Source organism: Antedon bifida, chromosome 9 (genome assembly GCF_963402885.1).
Source record: "Antedon bifida chromosome 9, ecAntBifi1.1, whole genome shotgun sequence".
Lineage (NCBI taxonomy): Eukaryota > Metazoa > Echinodermata > Crinoidea > Comatulida > Antedonidae > Antedon > Antedon bifida.
In genome coordinates, this window is record NC_136234.1 from 1,621,901 (window position 1) to 1,638,172 (window position 16,272).

At 33.6% G+C, this 16,272-nt stretch overlaps 1 protein-coding gene across 1 annotated transcript in view; it reads right to left on the reverse strand.

Moving 5' to 3' along the window:
- The window catches only part of LOC144852316 (uncharacterized), a 51,487-nt gene extending 35,748 nt beyond the window's left edge, over positions 1–15,739 (reverse strand). Inside the window, exons 1-4 of the mRNA XM_078710095.1 lie at positions 15,253–15,739; positions 7,849–7,919; positions 6,982–7,164; positions 3,736–3,918 (exon numbers count right to left, since the gene is read on the reverse strand). Of these exons, the coding sequence (XP_078566221.1) occupies positions 3,736–3,918; positions 6,982–7,164; positions 7,849–7,919; positions 15,253–15,386 (571 nt within the window). The 5' untranslated portion in view covers positions 15,387–15,739. The remainder of the gene's footprint in view (positions 1–3,735; positions 3,919–6,981; positions 7,165–7,848; positions 7,920–15,252) is intronic.
- Positions 15,740–16,272: the final 533 nt, after the last annotated feature.

Sequence of the window (16,272 nt, forward strand, 5' to 3'; positions counted from 1 at the left end):
TTAGTTTCACTTTATTTCAGACTTCTTGAAAGGTGGATCTACTATGTTGGCGACTTTCCAAATGAAAGACCAACCTACTAAAGGCACAAGATATTAGAAAAGTATCTGTTTTTGACAATACAAATGTGATTGAATATATTGAAACATAGATGTCTGCTAAAAAATATTAAGATTTTGTATCTGCATCAAGGCTTAGCTAGTGGGTGTTCAGCGGGTATGAAACAACCTCCATATTTGCTGAAACTATGGGCTACAAAAACCAATATAACAAACTTTTTTTTAATGATTAAGGTGGATTGGAATCTGGAAATTTTTGAGAAAAGAAAAGACATCTCATGTTAGTTTCAGCTGAACTCATCCAAGAAGGAAATGAGCGAAAATGAAGTTATGATTTTGGTCATAATTTGATATCCGAATAGCCTGTAGGCACTTATCTGTTATCGTATAATAATATACAGAGGGGAAAATAGGGCTAGAAAATGCCAATAGGCATGGGAAGTGTCTTGCCGAGAAGTATTCTACCATATTACTTTCCTGGCAATCATTTTACTAAAAATTAATTATGGGTTTTCCTCGTAAATCCTAAAAACATAAGTTATATATAGAAACATTTTATAAAAAAGTTCAAAGTATATGATCCAAACCTTGAGAAACTCAACAGTTATTGTCAGAACTATATATACATGGTATACCGAAAACTTTATATCAATATTTGATTTCTCCATGTCAAATTATTAATTTCATATGCAATAGAACTTACACTGCATATATTATTATAAAAGAAATAAGTCCAACATAAAATATAAAACATCACTTTAAACTGAATGTATTTTAAATAACATTAGCATGCGATAGCAGGTGTCATTGAAAATCCAGGTGTCACCTGGCAACGAAAACTAAGTTAGCCAATCATTTCTCAATATTTATCTAAATCAAAAACTCACTGTGAAATGAATTAAATATCTAAATTTAATTTTACCTAGATACGTTGAAATCTATTTTAAGTTTCAACTAATGTTTAAAAATAACATTGGTACTAGTACACCTGTGGGGATTATTAAAATATCACCTGGGTAGAAAATTGAGACAAACTTTAGCCGTTACATTTCTATCACATAACCTGGATTTACATTTCTATATTTCAACAGCAAATTAAAATGAAATAAAATATAATAAAATATTATTGTAATAATAATTTAATTTCCTGTACAGGTATAGCAACAAAGTCGTTTGTGGGACAAATGGAAGTCAAAAGGATTCTATCAATTTGAATCAAAGGTCAAAGAACTGTATATATGAAAAATAGGAATAAAAACTAGAAACTGCAAATATTGAGTCAACTGTTTAGGGACATGTCACAATTATAAGATACAATACGATAACACTTTATTATTATCTTCATATAAAACAAGTCGAATTGAAGTTTAACATTGGTGAAAAAGAGCAGCTTAAAAAAAAAAAACACATATTAATATTTATTATAATATACAACTTCATAATTTCTATCGATTTAAAATTTAGATAACAAGATTTATGTAATATAATTTGGGTCTTTTTATAAAAAGTTTGACATTAAAATCTCATTAAAAATCCTTTTAGGCCTATTTATTCACTGCATATACTATATTTTGGTTACTCTTCCTTAATCTATTATGCAATTAAATTAAACTTGTTTAGGTCAATCATACACACTGTTTATTATCATCATAAAGGCTTCTACAGTACATTGAAAGAAACTAAAATCATATTAATGTATTCAAAAAAAATGATGATAGTTGTGTGTTCATGGAATGTACCATTATTTGAGAGGTGTATTTCATAAAATTGTATATATTCGAGTTGTAGCTCTCTTCTCAGAGAGAATAGACCAATGTCGGTTTATCCAGGTAAATTAGGCACAAAATATTGAGTTACTGCAATAACTGCAGTAGAATATTGCTACGATTAGTTTCAATGAGGTTTATAGGTTTGAATAAATTGAATTTGAATAAATTGTTTGTTATCTTTTTTTGTGAGTGTGATTGTGAACGAGATAATGTAAAAATAAAGGTTTGAACAACGTAGTGGGCGTTTAAAAGGACGAATTGATTAAATGTTGGTCATAATCCAACCGGGATGCGATTAAATTTGTTATCACGCTTTATTATCAATTCTTTTAACTATTTAATGTTATCACAAGCAAAATATATTTTTCATGAAATAAAAAATAACAATTTTATTAAAAATGTAAGTAATTTTAATCATTTATAATGGATCATTCCGATGACTTAATGAGATGAAACATCAGGTATACAAACTAAAACCCTGTGTAAGTGTTTACATTTGTGCAAATCATTGTATACTTATTTCAAATTTATAGTTATACATTTGTCATTTTCCTAATTGAGGGATTAAACACAACATTTATTTATACTTAACTTTATATGTCAGAGGGTTAAAACATAATCCTGAATAGATGCAGACGTGACGTAAACAGCAGATATTTTTAAACCAATATGTACATGTACATAGTCATACATTAGCCTATCTGTAAATTCTTGCATTGTCAAATAATATTCAGTTTATAAAATACAATAGAATGCTAGCTTGGGACCAAACAAAGTGTCCTCTAAAGAGTGTCTCTTGAAAAGTGTTGGTTTTAATATCAAAACATTTTCCACTTAATAGAGATGTCCTCTGAATATGTGCATCCTAATGGAAATTTTTGTTTTGTTTTTTTTAGTTTATGGCCGACGTCTGTCACCAATGACAATTAGTTTTACATTCACCTGAATGATGGATGAAACTAAGCCAGGACTGTTTAAACCACATTGCTTGGTCATATCATTGATTAAGGGCTTCTCTAATCCAATGCCCACCTTGACCAGAGGAAAGGCATGGACAAATACCTCTGAGGCAGACACTAGATGCAGGGGCTGCCACAAGAGTCAGCAATGCCTAATGGGACCTCAGCTCCATACACAGTACCCGATATTCCCAGATGATCTAAGCAGACCCAACGTTGGTGATCTGACGAGCACTGTGGTAAAGCCGTTTTATTGTATAAGTACTCTTTATTTTTTCAAAAGAAATGTATAGAATTATGAGTACTCAATTATACAAAATTTTAAAATTCTTTAAATTCTCCATGAATGTTTTATCAAGAACTACAACATATTCAATATTAGAAGGAAAAAAACGCTCATAAGCAACAATAATTGAATACTTTGACAGAAATTTAATCTGTCAACTTACAGTATAACAAACTTGTAAAAGGTTATATGGAAGTTACACAGCCATCACTTAACAACAAAACCAGTCAAGTATTTAAAAATATCCCAAGAAGTATGTTAGCTAATGTACTGTAAGCTATTGATAAAGATGAATACATTCTAAACAAACTATAAATGTACAAATAAAAACACACTTTCATGTTTTTACTTTATGATAAGTTTACTATTAAGTTATTTATTCAACCGTATAATATGTAGATTTATAAAAATCTGTCTGCAGAAAATGTTTATTCTGTGGGTGAAATATTTTCAAGATGTGTCAAAAAAGTGTTACCTATATATTCATACACAGATAATTGTTATAACAGTAAGTATTATAGGAGCTGCTATATTCTCTTGCACTATACAAAAAGGGGTATTCAGATTTAGAACTACAATTTTCATTAAAAAAAAAAAATCGAAAAGTTAGTAAGGTGGAGATAGAAAAAGGTAAAAATGATTGTTTTTGCTGAGAGCTACCTACTGTAATAGGAACTGCAGCTTCTACAAGGCGATCCAAAGGCCATCCCTACTGAATTGCAACAATCCTCCATGTTGGTAGTCATGTCTGTAATGGGCGCTGCACAACGACTACCGCTTATCCTGCGGTAACACGCCCCTGGGGTGGTGGGGCGTGGCTGTATTTGTGACGATATCTGTGTACCTCCTATGACACAAAGAATACACATTGAGAACACGTCTCAGAAGCGTGATAGAAAAATTATAATTAATTTTAACTATTTGGTTAATTTATTTTTATTTTGAAAATCTTCAAGGTCTAAATGTTCAAACTCTGGTTTATTGTTTATTTAATACTTTATTTAAATATTCTATTTTTACATTATAATTTACAAAAATATCTTTATTATAATACTATTATTATTATTGCATTATTATAGCTATGGATTTTTTAGGCGCATACCCTAATTAATGAACATGAGTCTAATAATTGTATTAGAGGATGTGAGCATGCACGTTATGACTATGATATGTAGTGCAAGACAAAGCTGCAAAAGAAACCTCAACATGTAATGATTATGTTGATTAAATAATGATGGTGGTGGTGGTGGTGGCGATGGTAGTGGCGATGGTGGTGGTGACGGTGGTGATGGCAATGGTGATGGTGGTGGCGGTAGCTATGGTGATGCTGGTGATGGTGATGGTGGCAATTGTGATGGTGGTGGCGATGGTGGTGGCGATGGTGGTGGTGGCGGTGGTGGTGGTGATGGTGGCGATGGTGGTGGCGGTGGCTATGGTGATGCTGGTAGCAATGGTGGTGGAATATGGTGATGGTGGCAATGGTGATGGAGGCGATGGTGGTGATGGTTGTGGTGGCGATGGTGGTGGTTGTGGCGATGGTGGTGGCGATGGTGGTGGTTGTGGCAATGGTGGTGGCGATGGTGGTGGTGGTTGTGGCAATGGTGGTGGTGGCAATGGTGATGGTGGGGATGATGGTGATGATGGTGATGATGATGGTGATGGTGGGGGTGATGGTGGGGATGATGGTGATGGTGGTGATGGTGGTGGTGATGGTGGCAGTGGCTATGACTGTGGTAGTGGTGGCGGTGGCTATGACTGTGGTAGTGGTGGCGGTGGCTATGATGATGATGAGTTATCAATTATGATAATTATTAGTATAGCATGAAATATATTCAATAATAATATATTAGCCATTAATTCCTTTTTTAATATTATCTCACCATTTTCATACACTGTCTAAACTCTCGTCATCTCTTCATATAAACCAATCTAGTTTGAAACATACATGCAATTGAGTTAGTAATATTTGAACTTCAGTTTCCTAAAGAAAATGAAAGAACATCAAAAGAGAATGTCTATTTCTACAGTTATGTACATTTTTTTATATTTATTAAAGGTCTTTAACAATTTAATTTGTTCGGTTTACAGTTCTTTTATATAATAGACAGATTACTTCATAAGGATGAATCAGTAGCTTTGCTACTCCACAGTAGTAGTAGTAGTAACAATTACAATCATGTTGGTGCAGTACATGCTGCTTACTAATTGGGCTTGAATCTAACACCTAGCAAGCTCAGTGGTATAGAGGTATGAACGCCAGGCTAATGATCAGGAGGTCGTGGGTTCGAGACCTGACTTACTTACATTTTTTCACAAGTATTCTCAATGTATTTTAATATACAGTACAAATTAGGTCAGATTAGGGAAAAACATCTGACCAAATACTATTATTAAAACTGCAAAAGAAGTACTTTTAAAAAACAATATTTTAAAGTAATTGAAAATGACACACCTTAAAAAATGAAACATGAGACTATAATTAAAAAACCAGAAAATCTAATTAAAAGCAAAAATCTGTTAAGCATTATGTTTTCTTTCTGTTAAAATCATTGTAAACCAACATACTAATTGAGTCTAAATCCAAAATGGATTAACAAAAACAGAGGATATTCTAGAGGATTAACAGATTTCCGAATATACAATACACCAACAAATTTAAATTGGAAAACACCGGTAGACCATCATGTAATTATTAAGCGTAATAAAACCGGAACTTCTGATTGCACTTAACCAAATCGGTATCTATAACGACGTCCCAAAGGCTTGTGGATTAGTTAGTATAATCATAACCTATTTAAAGGTTATTTTTATCTTTTGAGCAATGACTATCTTCTTAGGTGGCATGACAAAATGTTTCTGGAAATACACTCTTCTGAGAGATTATACTTATTGACCATACAGTATTGATCATTCATTTAAATTTATTTATAATCTATGCCAATCATAATTTCACTATTGTATTCACCCAAAGAATACTATAAATAGATTTTGACATAAATATACTAGTACTAACATAACATGGATCTATTCTGTACATCAAAATTATTGCCAATAACTATTTCACTTAATTCACTGATTGATTGATTAATTGAGATAATATGTAATGTGATACTGTACATTAATACGTATTAGATTCACAATCTATAACATTTCCATGTAAAATAATTTAACTAAATAATTATAATTCACCTAATGGTACTAGTGTAAGAGGCATTACAGTATAATAATAGTTTTATATTATATTATATGGTTTGTCTACTGTACCTCCCACAATACAAGTCCTTGGTCAAAATAATTTAACAATAACATTTGTAGAAAATGTCAAGAACCATAAAACTGTCTATTTTAATTAGGGTGTTAATCAAAAATATATTGCATTCAAGAATACAGTAAGTTCTTTATAACATTGAAACAATTTATTTATCCAACAAAATAGAAAATAACTGTTTCCACCCATGGATTTTATTCTCAAGTTTAAAGTTCACGTTGATACAAAGAACTCTAGTATTCACAGACTAACTGTACTCTGTAATGCATAGTAAAATTACTAATATCAATCTAAACTAGGGATTTTGTTGACTGTAAATATGTTTCATTCGTCACACTTTGATAAAAGCTAGTTACTAAAAAATTGTTAGTAGTAAATAAACTTAGTATATATCTGCAAGATCATGCTGTTACACATGCACAATATGTTTGATATTAGCCGGTAATACTTTTCAAGCGTTGTTAATGTTTTGAGCGAGAATGAAAAAAACAATTCATATTGTGTCGATCTGGGGAAATTATCTGGCGCACTGATAGGCATGCGGCATAAGTTAGCTGTTAATGGGTTTGGTACCGCTTCAAATAATAAAACAAGAACAAATGTTAGTTAAGATCAAAAGAAATTTTCGGTTTGGAAACTTACTATTGTAATTCCATGACGTTCGGTAAACGGATAGCTGTCTATATCCGCCCACCGGTTGTGACTGAGTTCTCGTGGACGATATGGCTTGCCTTTCGCAATAACTTCCAGTGTATCCCGTAGGACATGTGCAATAGTTTGGACGAACACATTTCCCACCATTTTTACAGTACGGAACGCATACCGCTGGAAAATAAATTGTGAGCAACAATTGATATCTGGTACCGATTTCAGAACTGGCTATTTTTAGTTCTTGGAACACAAAACATGCAAGTTGAAATTGCAATTTAATTATTACAGTACATGTTTGAACTTTTGCACTATAAATCATAATTGTAAAGGCATAATTCATTTTTGTACATTTATATGCTCCATAAATAAAGATTTCTTGTTTCTTAAAATGACGGATAAAAGCAATACTGTTTTTTGTCATGGGTTTTGTGACTTTTTTTTCTTCAAAAATGTTTTTTAAATGTTATCAAAATTGGAAAAAGGGGAAATTATTTGTATCGATACTCAAATTTATATCTTTAAATTTAATTTATTCATCTATTGTATTTATAAAAAAACATTTTTTTGTGTTTTTGTCTTGTTGCCACAGCTGGTGGCGCGTTGTGTTTTTGGAAATGAAATAATAATAATAAAAACATTTTTTTTTTTTAAGTCAAAATTAACTCATTCTTGCGGTTCAATGAACATAGCTCAGGGTGATTTAAGTTTATAAATAAAACCAAAAGGTTTAAAAAAAAAAATACTTTTAATATTATATTAATTATTAAATATTAGATTAGAACAGTGACCTTTAACAAAAATTGGAACACAAGGTCAGGTAAATTGGGGAGGGGGAGGGGGGATTAGCTCAGTACTTACGTTTTGTACATGATCCTGTTGATGAGTCATAACTCCAGCCTGTGCAACATTTACCCCCGCAAATATTATATCTGACAAAAACAAAAGTTTACAAGTTGAGCAAGTAGAACATTAACAAGGTTTTTGTTTATCAAGATTTCTTAATCAGTAGTGTCACTTTCCACTTTCTCAGAGTCATCAGAACACTGAAAAGGAGTCATCAGAACACTGAAAGGGAGTCATCAGAACAATAAAAAGGAGTCATCAGAACACTGAAAAGGAGACATCAGAGCACTGAAGTGGAAGTCAACAGAACTCTCTACAGGATCTTTTCCTACTTTAATAGAGCTGTACTACTGTGGCACATACTGTACCTATGATACATTATTTAACTACGGTGATAAATTTGTTTTTGAACAAATAAGCTCCCATAAATAACCTTTAATATAGTATTATTGAAGATTTTAAAGTGTTTTCTCAATTAATTGTCCAGATGTTGATATAAGAATAACAAAGCAGTAAAACGCATGTCTACACTATCAAACTAGTTTGACACAAAAGTGTGATGTACCCAAATATATGGTACTGATATGACATCATCATGTCCATATGGGCACATGGCATTTTTTTTACACATAGAGTTTGATAGTGTAGACAGAGTTTAAGAAAATAAAAGTTAATTTGTCATGAAATAGATCTGAATTCTGTACTTTCACTCACTTTCAGTAATACACCAAAGCTATACACAGCGCGTTGCAGTAATATTACTCACATCAACTTTTTTTAATGACCAATTCATACAATTTAGGAAAACCATCTAGACACCACTTGAGAATTACAATTGTAACAAATTACAACAAAATCAAATAGTTACCGGATACCTGATTATAAATAGCTTGAAATACACTATATCATCAAATTGTAGCATCCAAAATAAATTATTTACAAGCTGGTGACTAAATACAAACTCAACTGGGAATAACATTAATAGTACATATAACATAAAAGATTACAAAATAAGATAATAATCTATTTAGTGTAAACGGACACTGTAATGGAAATGGACACTAAAGCATTGTTCACACTAGAAAAAATGGTACTAAATTTAACCATGGTTTGTTTGCACTTGGATTATTCACATGTAGTCGGTTCATGGTTTTGTTCTTCCTCAAAGGGGAAATGGCCTATGTTGGTTTATCCAGGTAAGCTATAGTAGGCACAAATTCGACTGGTTGTTTTTAGGTCAATTTGATCTGCTGATTTGCTCAATTTGAACTGAGTTCAGTGAGATCTTTATATACTTCAATAAACTAACTAAAATGTGAAAGTCCTACTGTAGCTGGATGATTGGCCGTGGATGTGTATGGAAATTTTACAGTAGACCAGTTATAAAGACTGTGAACTTTGACCTGAAAAATGTAGTTTCTGTATAATTTACAACATATCACAACTGTTATAATATATTGAGCAAAACTATCCTTTTGACAAATTCATTGCACTACAGGAAAAGCCTAGACAATGCTTTGCAATGATCAGACATACATCAGGGATTTTCATTCATAATTGGGTGGAGATTAAATCTGGCAGGGCTATCCCAACTAGGCTGACATTGATCAAAACAATTTTGAATTCAATGCAAAACAGAATGACTACTAATTTTTCTCGACTTTGGTGAAATGTAACGCTTCTTATACTCCTTGTTTTATGGTTTGTGTAGGTCTACTGTCAAATAATATCCAATAAAAGAATCGCAACATGATACATGCAATATTGAATTGAAACGGTGCTTCCTTGAGTGTAACTTAAAATTCCAGGGCCGTAGCCAGCATGAAGCAGATGAGGCGCTCTCCTTGTCTGAAATTTTCAATTTTCACTACCCACCCCAATTCCCCAGCAGAGATCCTCCAAATTCAAGTTTAGACACAGTACCATCATTGATGTTTGTTCTCTGCAGAAGTGGGCAGGACAGACACACTCAAACCCTCTTCAAAGTCTTTGCCCACTTTAACAAATATGTACAGTATGACTTTAGGTTCAATTGAATCCACCCAACCAAGAAACCTCTACCTAAATTTTCATTTTCACAGAGAAACTCTACACACGGTGGGGCACACACCATACAGAAGTCTGGTGTTGATGCCCCGTTGTAATGTGTATAAACTCTAGAGTTTTAATTGTTAGTCGATGTAAAAGCAGTACTATTATACTTCTTTTAGCTACATCTCTGAACTATATCATAAAATTCTATTCCGTTAACAACATAAAATCAGATTTCAACAAAAGTGCTAATGTGACTTGACATGTGACAGTTGTAAAATTGATTTAAGTCTCAGCCTCTCATGTTCAAGTGTTTTGAAACACATGTACTTGTCATATAAACTTAATACCGAAGGTCTAAAACAAATAAAAATTATTCTGAAAATTCTCCGATGAATTGCTAATGTTTTTTAAAGGTCACAACGAAATGATGGAAATAATACAATTGAAAAAAAAAAGACGAGAATAGAATTAACTTAAATAAAATATATTTTGTCGTCGCCATGTATGATACCATTCCAAGAAATGGACAGAAATATTTAATTTGACATCTGAAAATGAAAATAGGTCTAGGACTCCAACGTAACAGAACATGGTTTTCATATTAACAGTATTCATGGTATGACTATTGTTCTAACACAAGGTCAAAAATAATGTTTTAATATAATGACTAAAATCTAGGGCATAGCACTGAAAAAATGTTCAGGACGGTATGTAATTCACTGAATCGTATAGGTTTACGGAAAACACACTGTACAACAACTTATCAATCATATCCTCTGGCTGGCCTGAATTGTTTACAAATTGCAGCTGAAAAGCCTAAAAGGGTGGTAATGAAATATATCAAATATAAAAAATTCGCCCTTTTGACTGTGTGGTGTTGTAGCGGACAATTTTTATGGTTGTTACATTTATTAAAAAAGACAAAGACGTTCTAAGCACTAAAAGTTTCGGTAAGCCTATGAAGAACCCGACGCCGACGTAGGCCTACTCACCTGCGTAGCCAGAGTAGTCAGGCTTAGGTTTTGCAAGATCCAGGGGCCTAGTAACTTAAAGTAAGTCCCTGGATTCCAGCCCCAGATAGGTACAAGAAAAAGTCTCGGCGGTATTAGACAATTAAATTAAACAATTAAAGCAATCCGTCGCAATACGAGAGTAAGTAAACTAAGACTATAAAGCACAGTTTTTGTATTTTATTGATTACCTAAAAATAAAATTGTAATTGCCACATGGTGTCGGTCGTCGGTGTGTTAGTGGTTGAGAATACAAGAAGTTGACGCTGGTGTCGCTGTTTTGCACCCAAATAAAAAAAAATCGATACTAATCGATTATACGATATCGAAACAATTTAATAATTATAAAAGTTTATTTTTTTGATAATTTTTGTAGTATGTAAAGTTAGTTAGTCTAACAACTATTTTGTAATAAAACTCTTAAACGTCATAGTAAAATTCAATGAAAGATCATTTTATTTTATTCCACAACTTCGAAGTTTATTCTCCTCTTTTTCTGCAATGTTTCATCAAATACTTTTCTTTGGCTTTGTTTGGACGTAAAATCAGTTTACATGTGTAACTGTGGAATACCCTTGGAGAGCCAAACCAAAGTGACACACCATTTTACTAAAAACTAAAAAAAAATGTTATTCCATGGTGACATGTTTGAGCCAGGCGACAAGATGCACCTCGGGGAATTTTCAATTGAGTACAATTTAATTTCGATTAATTGGAATCAATTGTTTCTTCATGTTTTGACCTCTAAAATTCCTTGGCTTACATTATAGTACATCTATTCATCATCTGCCACTTATTCTGAATCTTTCAATCAAATCTCATCAGAGTCAAGTTCACAGCTCGTAAGTATAGCTTCATGGTATATGACGTCAGAACGGCTACAAGCTTCCGTTTATACCAGACCTTACCATGCCCTTTTAATGGCACATACTTTACACGGAAGCGCGGCATACTTAACACTTGCACACTTTTTTTATAAAATTAAATTTAAGCATAATGATATGTTAGAGAGTTTTACTTTAGTAACCTCTTCTTTTAAGTCCATACCGTTGTATGCAGCAAAATCCGCATCCCACATCAGATCCTTACCTGAGATCCTAATGGATACTATAAAGGAAGGTGATAAGGAAGAATGAAGAGTCTTTGAATATGTTTCAGCAACTTAATGCGATTTGTTGCTGTTGTGGCGCGATGTTAAGTCTAATACCCCTTCGCTCTCCGGAGAATGTTCAGCTGTTCAACCCCGCATTTTAAACTCCAAAGTTGCTTGATTTTACCTTTCACACCAAAACACCGGGGCGTCAACTCCAGTGTGTTTCCGGAGTTTTGCTTTTGGTGTAAAAGGGGTATAATAGCCAAAAGACTTGGTGGTACGTGGTTTCAACCTCTGGACACGATTGTTTATCTTGCCATACCCCCAACATTCAGTAGGCCTACTTATAGGCCTAAGTTACACTGTCGACGACTGCGACCATTTTTCTCTCAACAATGGGAAGGGCAGCCACACCATCCGCTTTGCGTAGGCACAAGGTGATCTGATGATAGGCTAAAACTAATTGTAATATCATTATACCCATGTCTTTATAATTAATTGTTGTCGTAATACTTAGAAACATTGGCATTATATAGAGCGACGCACGTGGGAGAGATCCGCGACGACGACAGTCTGCACACGAGTTTGCGATTTCAAGTTTTAAGAATAACGTAGAAATAAAAGTTAATTGGAAAACTATGGCGGAAATTATTCATTAGCAGTCTGATAAACACGCTCGACCCTTTATTGATTCTAAAATTTCCAAAAAAATTAGACAATTTTTGGAGGCAGACAAATAAAAGCTTAGAAAAATAAGTTAAACATACCAGAATACTCATATTTTTTGACGTAAATATACGAATTGTTTTAAAAGTTTCTGACAAAGCAAAAAAGAAATTGAGAAAAGGCGCTTTAACTGAAACCAAGTTATATAAAATGGCATCCGGTTTTAAGGAGGTCATGCAAGTTCACTAACCGACGATGAAACAAGTTGTTTGCCAACAAAAAATTGAAATGTTTGGTTTTTTATTATCGAACACGGTATAATATTAAATTATTTATTTATATAATCTAATATGGTATCATTCTTTGAAACCATTAAGGCCTCAATAAGTTGTAATAATAAAAGTTGTGCTATAATTATTTTTACCAACCCAGAGGTGGGTTGATACGTCACGTGAATTTTTTCTGCTAAAAACTACAATATAAAACTAAGAGGCCTATTAGGTCTATTGTGTTTGCTATCATTCCACACGTTTCGCTCACAGAAAACGATACGTTAAAGTCGAGTGATGATGTCCACGCCACACGTTGACGTTTTATATCAAAACGATGACGTCCATGTCAGACGAAGACGTCCAAACGTCAACTACTCAACGCCCACGAGTCCCGTTACGAGTACGTCAACATCAAACTTCTACCTGACATACCAACAGAGATTTACAAACAATGAAGAAGACGTCCATTTTCAAACTTGGACGTCTGCACTAAACGTTTACCACTACCGTACTGGTATAAGTTGGACACTAGGCCTATAAGGAAATTGAACCATTGCTGCACACAATGAGTACCTGGTCCACTAGTAATAAACTTTATTAAGCTTTTGTTTTCAAACTAAAGTTTTTCTTTCTTTTCCAAACTTTTGCAAACTTTTTTCTGGCAAAAATTTCTCAACATGGTCTACACTGGCAATGTTTAGACAAATTGTTTTGAGTTGAGTTGCTTGAGTCTTACCAAATGACAATTTACTAGATACTAGATTTAACACTCTTACACAAACAATGTCAACTGTGTGTAATCTCAAGTACTGTGCGCACATTAAACCAACATGAATGATTTGTTAGAAAACACCCGAGGAGAATAAAACGTAAGCCAGCTTTTGGGATGAGTGGGACTTCCGGCAGTGTGTTCCACAGGATATAACGAGTGAAAACATGGCACGTTTGGTCAGCACACGTCGGTGCACGCGCCAACAACCAATGGACACAGGCCAAATACTGTAGAAAGAATGATGGATGAATGATTTGATGATTGGTGTAGTTCTTGGCTATAGTTTGTGGTCCCTCTATTAGATAACTGATTATCGTTGTAGTAACGTTGACATTTTGAACAATTACCGACTGCCAAAGGCCCGTTTATACTACAGACGAACAATTACCGACTGCCAAAGGCCCGTTTATACTACAGACGAACAATTACCGACTGTCAAAGGCCCGTTTAATACTACAGACCATAAAGATCGACGATAGATAATTATAGGCCTATACAGAAAATAATTTCAAAATTATAGAAGCATGACATTTTCACTTGATCAAACAATTTTTTTTGATGAGAAGATGTAAAATAGGAGAGAAAAGAAAGTAAAACATAACAGTAAAATGTTCATATGTACATAAAGTGACATTAATTAAATAGGCGTCATGGATCTAAGTCCAAGTGACTTTGCGATTCACAGTATGGCCTACAATAATAAACAAGACAGCTACTATATCGGATATGCATATATGTAAACTTACTATTATTATTTCTTTAATATATCAGATTAAATAAAAAGTGCTTGGCTTTCACACACTGAGTAGTTTATCGAGAGACGCAACGTAAGACGTACGCGCAACGCAAAAGCGAGTTGACCAATGACAAGCGACAGTTAACAATCCATCGCGTGTGATTGGTCAACACTTACGTTGCGCTTACGACGATTCAATTGTATATGTTTTTTATTAGTACTACTGTATCCCTGGATTGGGAAATTCAAAATTATATTTTCCACTGAACGACCATATTATCGGGTGACTCCATAATGTGCACCATCGGTGAGGTAATTAGCTCATAGTACACCTTTATTTTTAGAACATACTTGTGCATGTAGCCAGTAATTAATGATTCCTTGGCTGTATGATGGCATGTTTTATATCAAATGTTTATTTTGAATGCTAACATTGTATGATAGCCTAACGACGTGTTTTACGTTTATTTTTGGTGATGTAACACAATCCTATTATCCATCATATTAATTAGGCCTATATACTATGATAGTGCATGTTGTTCACAAAACGTTTTTAAGAGGACTAACTAACGGCTTTAAACGTTAAACGTTATTTTCAATCGCCACCAAACAAATTTGTTTTCAATATTGGCAATAGGCCACTGCACGGCTGCAATAAATCTATTGTTTGTATATTTTCTGAAACAAAATTTGGTATGAAATTCAAACCAGCGTTAATAGCTCATTAAACCGTCCTTATCCCATAAACGCTTGTGCCCCTCACCGTCAAATTATATTTTATTAGAAAAAGGTTAAAAACAAATCTGTCTAATTCTATTCTATCTACTAAATCTTACCTCACTGTCGTTGTTCTCGTGTATATTGGTGAAAAGTCGTACGTTGTTCGCTGTGACGTAACAGTCAATATATTCACCATCGTGTAAACACACAGTATAAAAAGTTTCAACCGACAAGATGTGTAAAATGCCATCTTCAATGAAATATGTATGAGACGCCGAAGTTGAATGACACGGTCGTATTTTTTGTGTAAAGTATTTAGAAACACACAGATGCTATCGTTAACGCGTAAACGTTACACATGCGTTACTTAAAAAGTATAGTTGTCCGGCGATGATGTTGAAAACTTTAAAGTCAAATATCAAATAGTTGATCAGAATACTACTCTAACGGCAAATTGATGACAAAATTACACAATACTCAAGCGGATGTCTTTCAGACCGTGGATGGTCCATAAATGTCGTTAGAAACTTTTTTTCAGTAGTTATAGTCCTTATGATCACGTGAAATACTAACTAACTGTTAGCTGTTGTATCTGGTGTGTGAGTGAGCTTGAACTACTTGGACGAGACGTTTTGCAGGTGAATATGACGTCATCGATATGACACGGTCTGTGATTCGATTTACTCCAAGGTCAGTCGACGTCATTTAGTATACGACTATAATAATACTTGATTACTATCGCTATGAAGCTGGAAAAAAACAAACATTTATCGTTGGAAGTATTCGATGCTTCCTGGAATGTTTGCATATTTGACAATGTGACTTGTTTCGTCACACAACACACTTTTGCAAATGTCAAAAAGTTTATACTAGTCGCTATAAATCTCTTCATGTCTATGGTGTTTTTTTTTTATTAAATGGGGAGAAAATGTCGAAAGATGAAGGTTGAGTTGAAAGTCGGAATTTCGACGATGAATGCCACATTACAAAAGGGACTTAGAAATTGAGCCGCTAAATTAATGCGTCCGTGACAGGGAACGTGAATAATGTTCTGACTTCAGATTATTCAAAGTATGGTCAAGCTGGCTTTGTAAACGATGTTCGCCTGTCCACTGGAGTTTGGGTCGGCGCTTCTT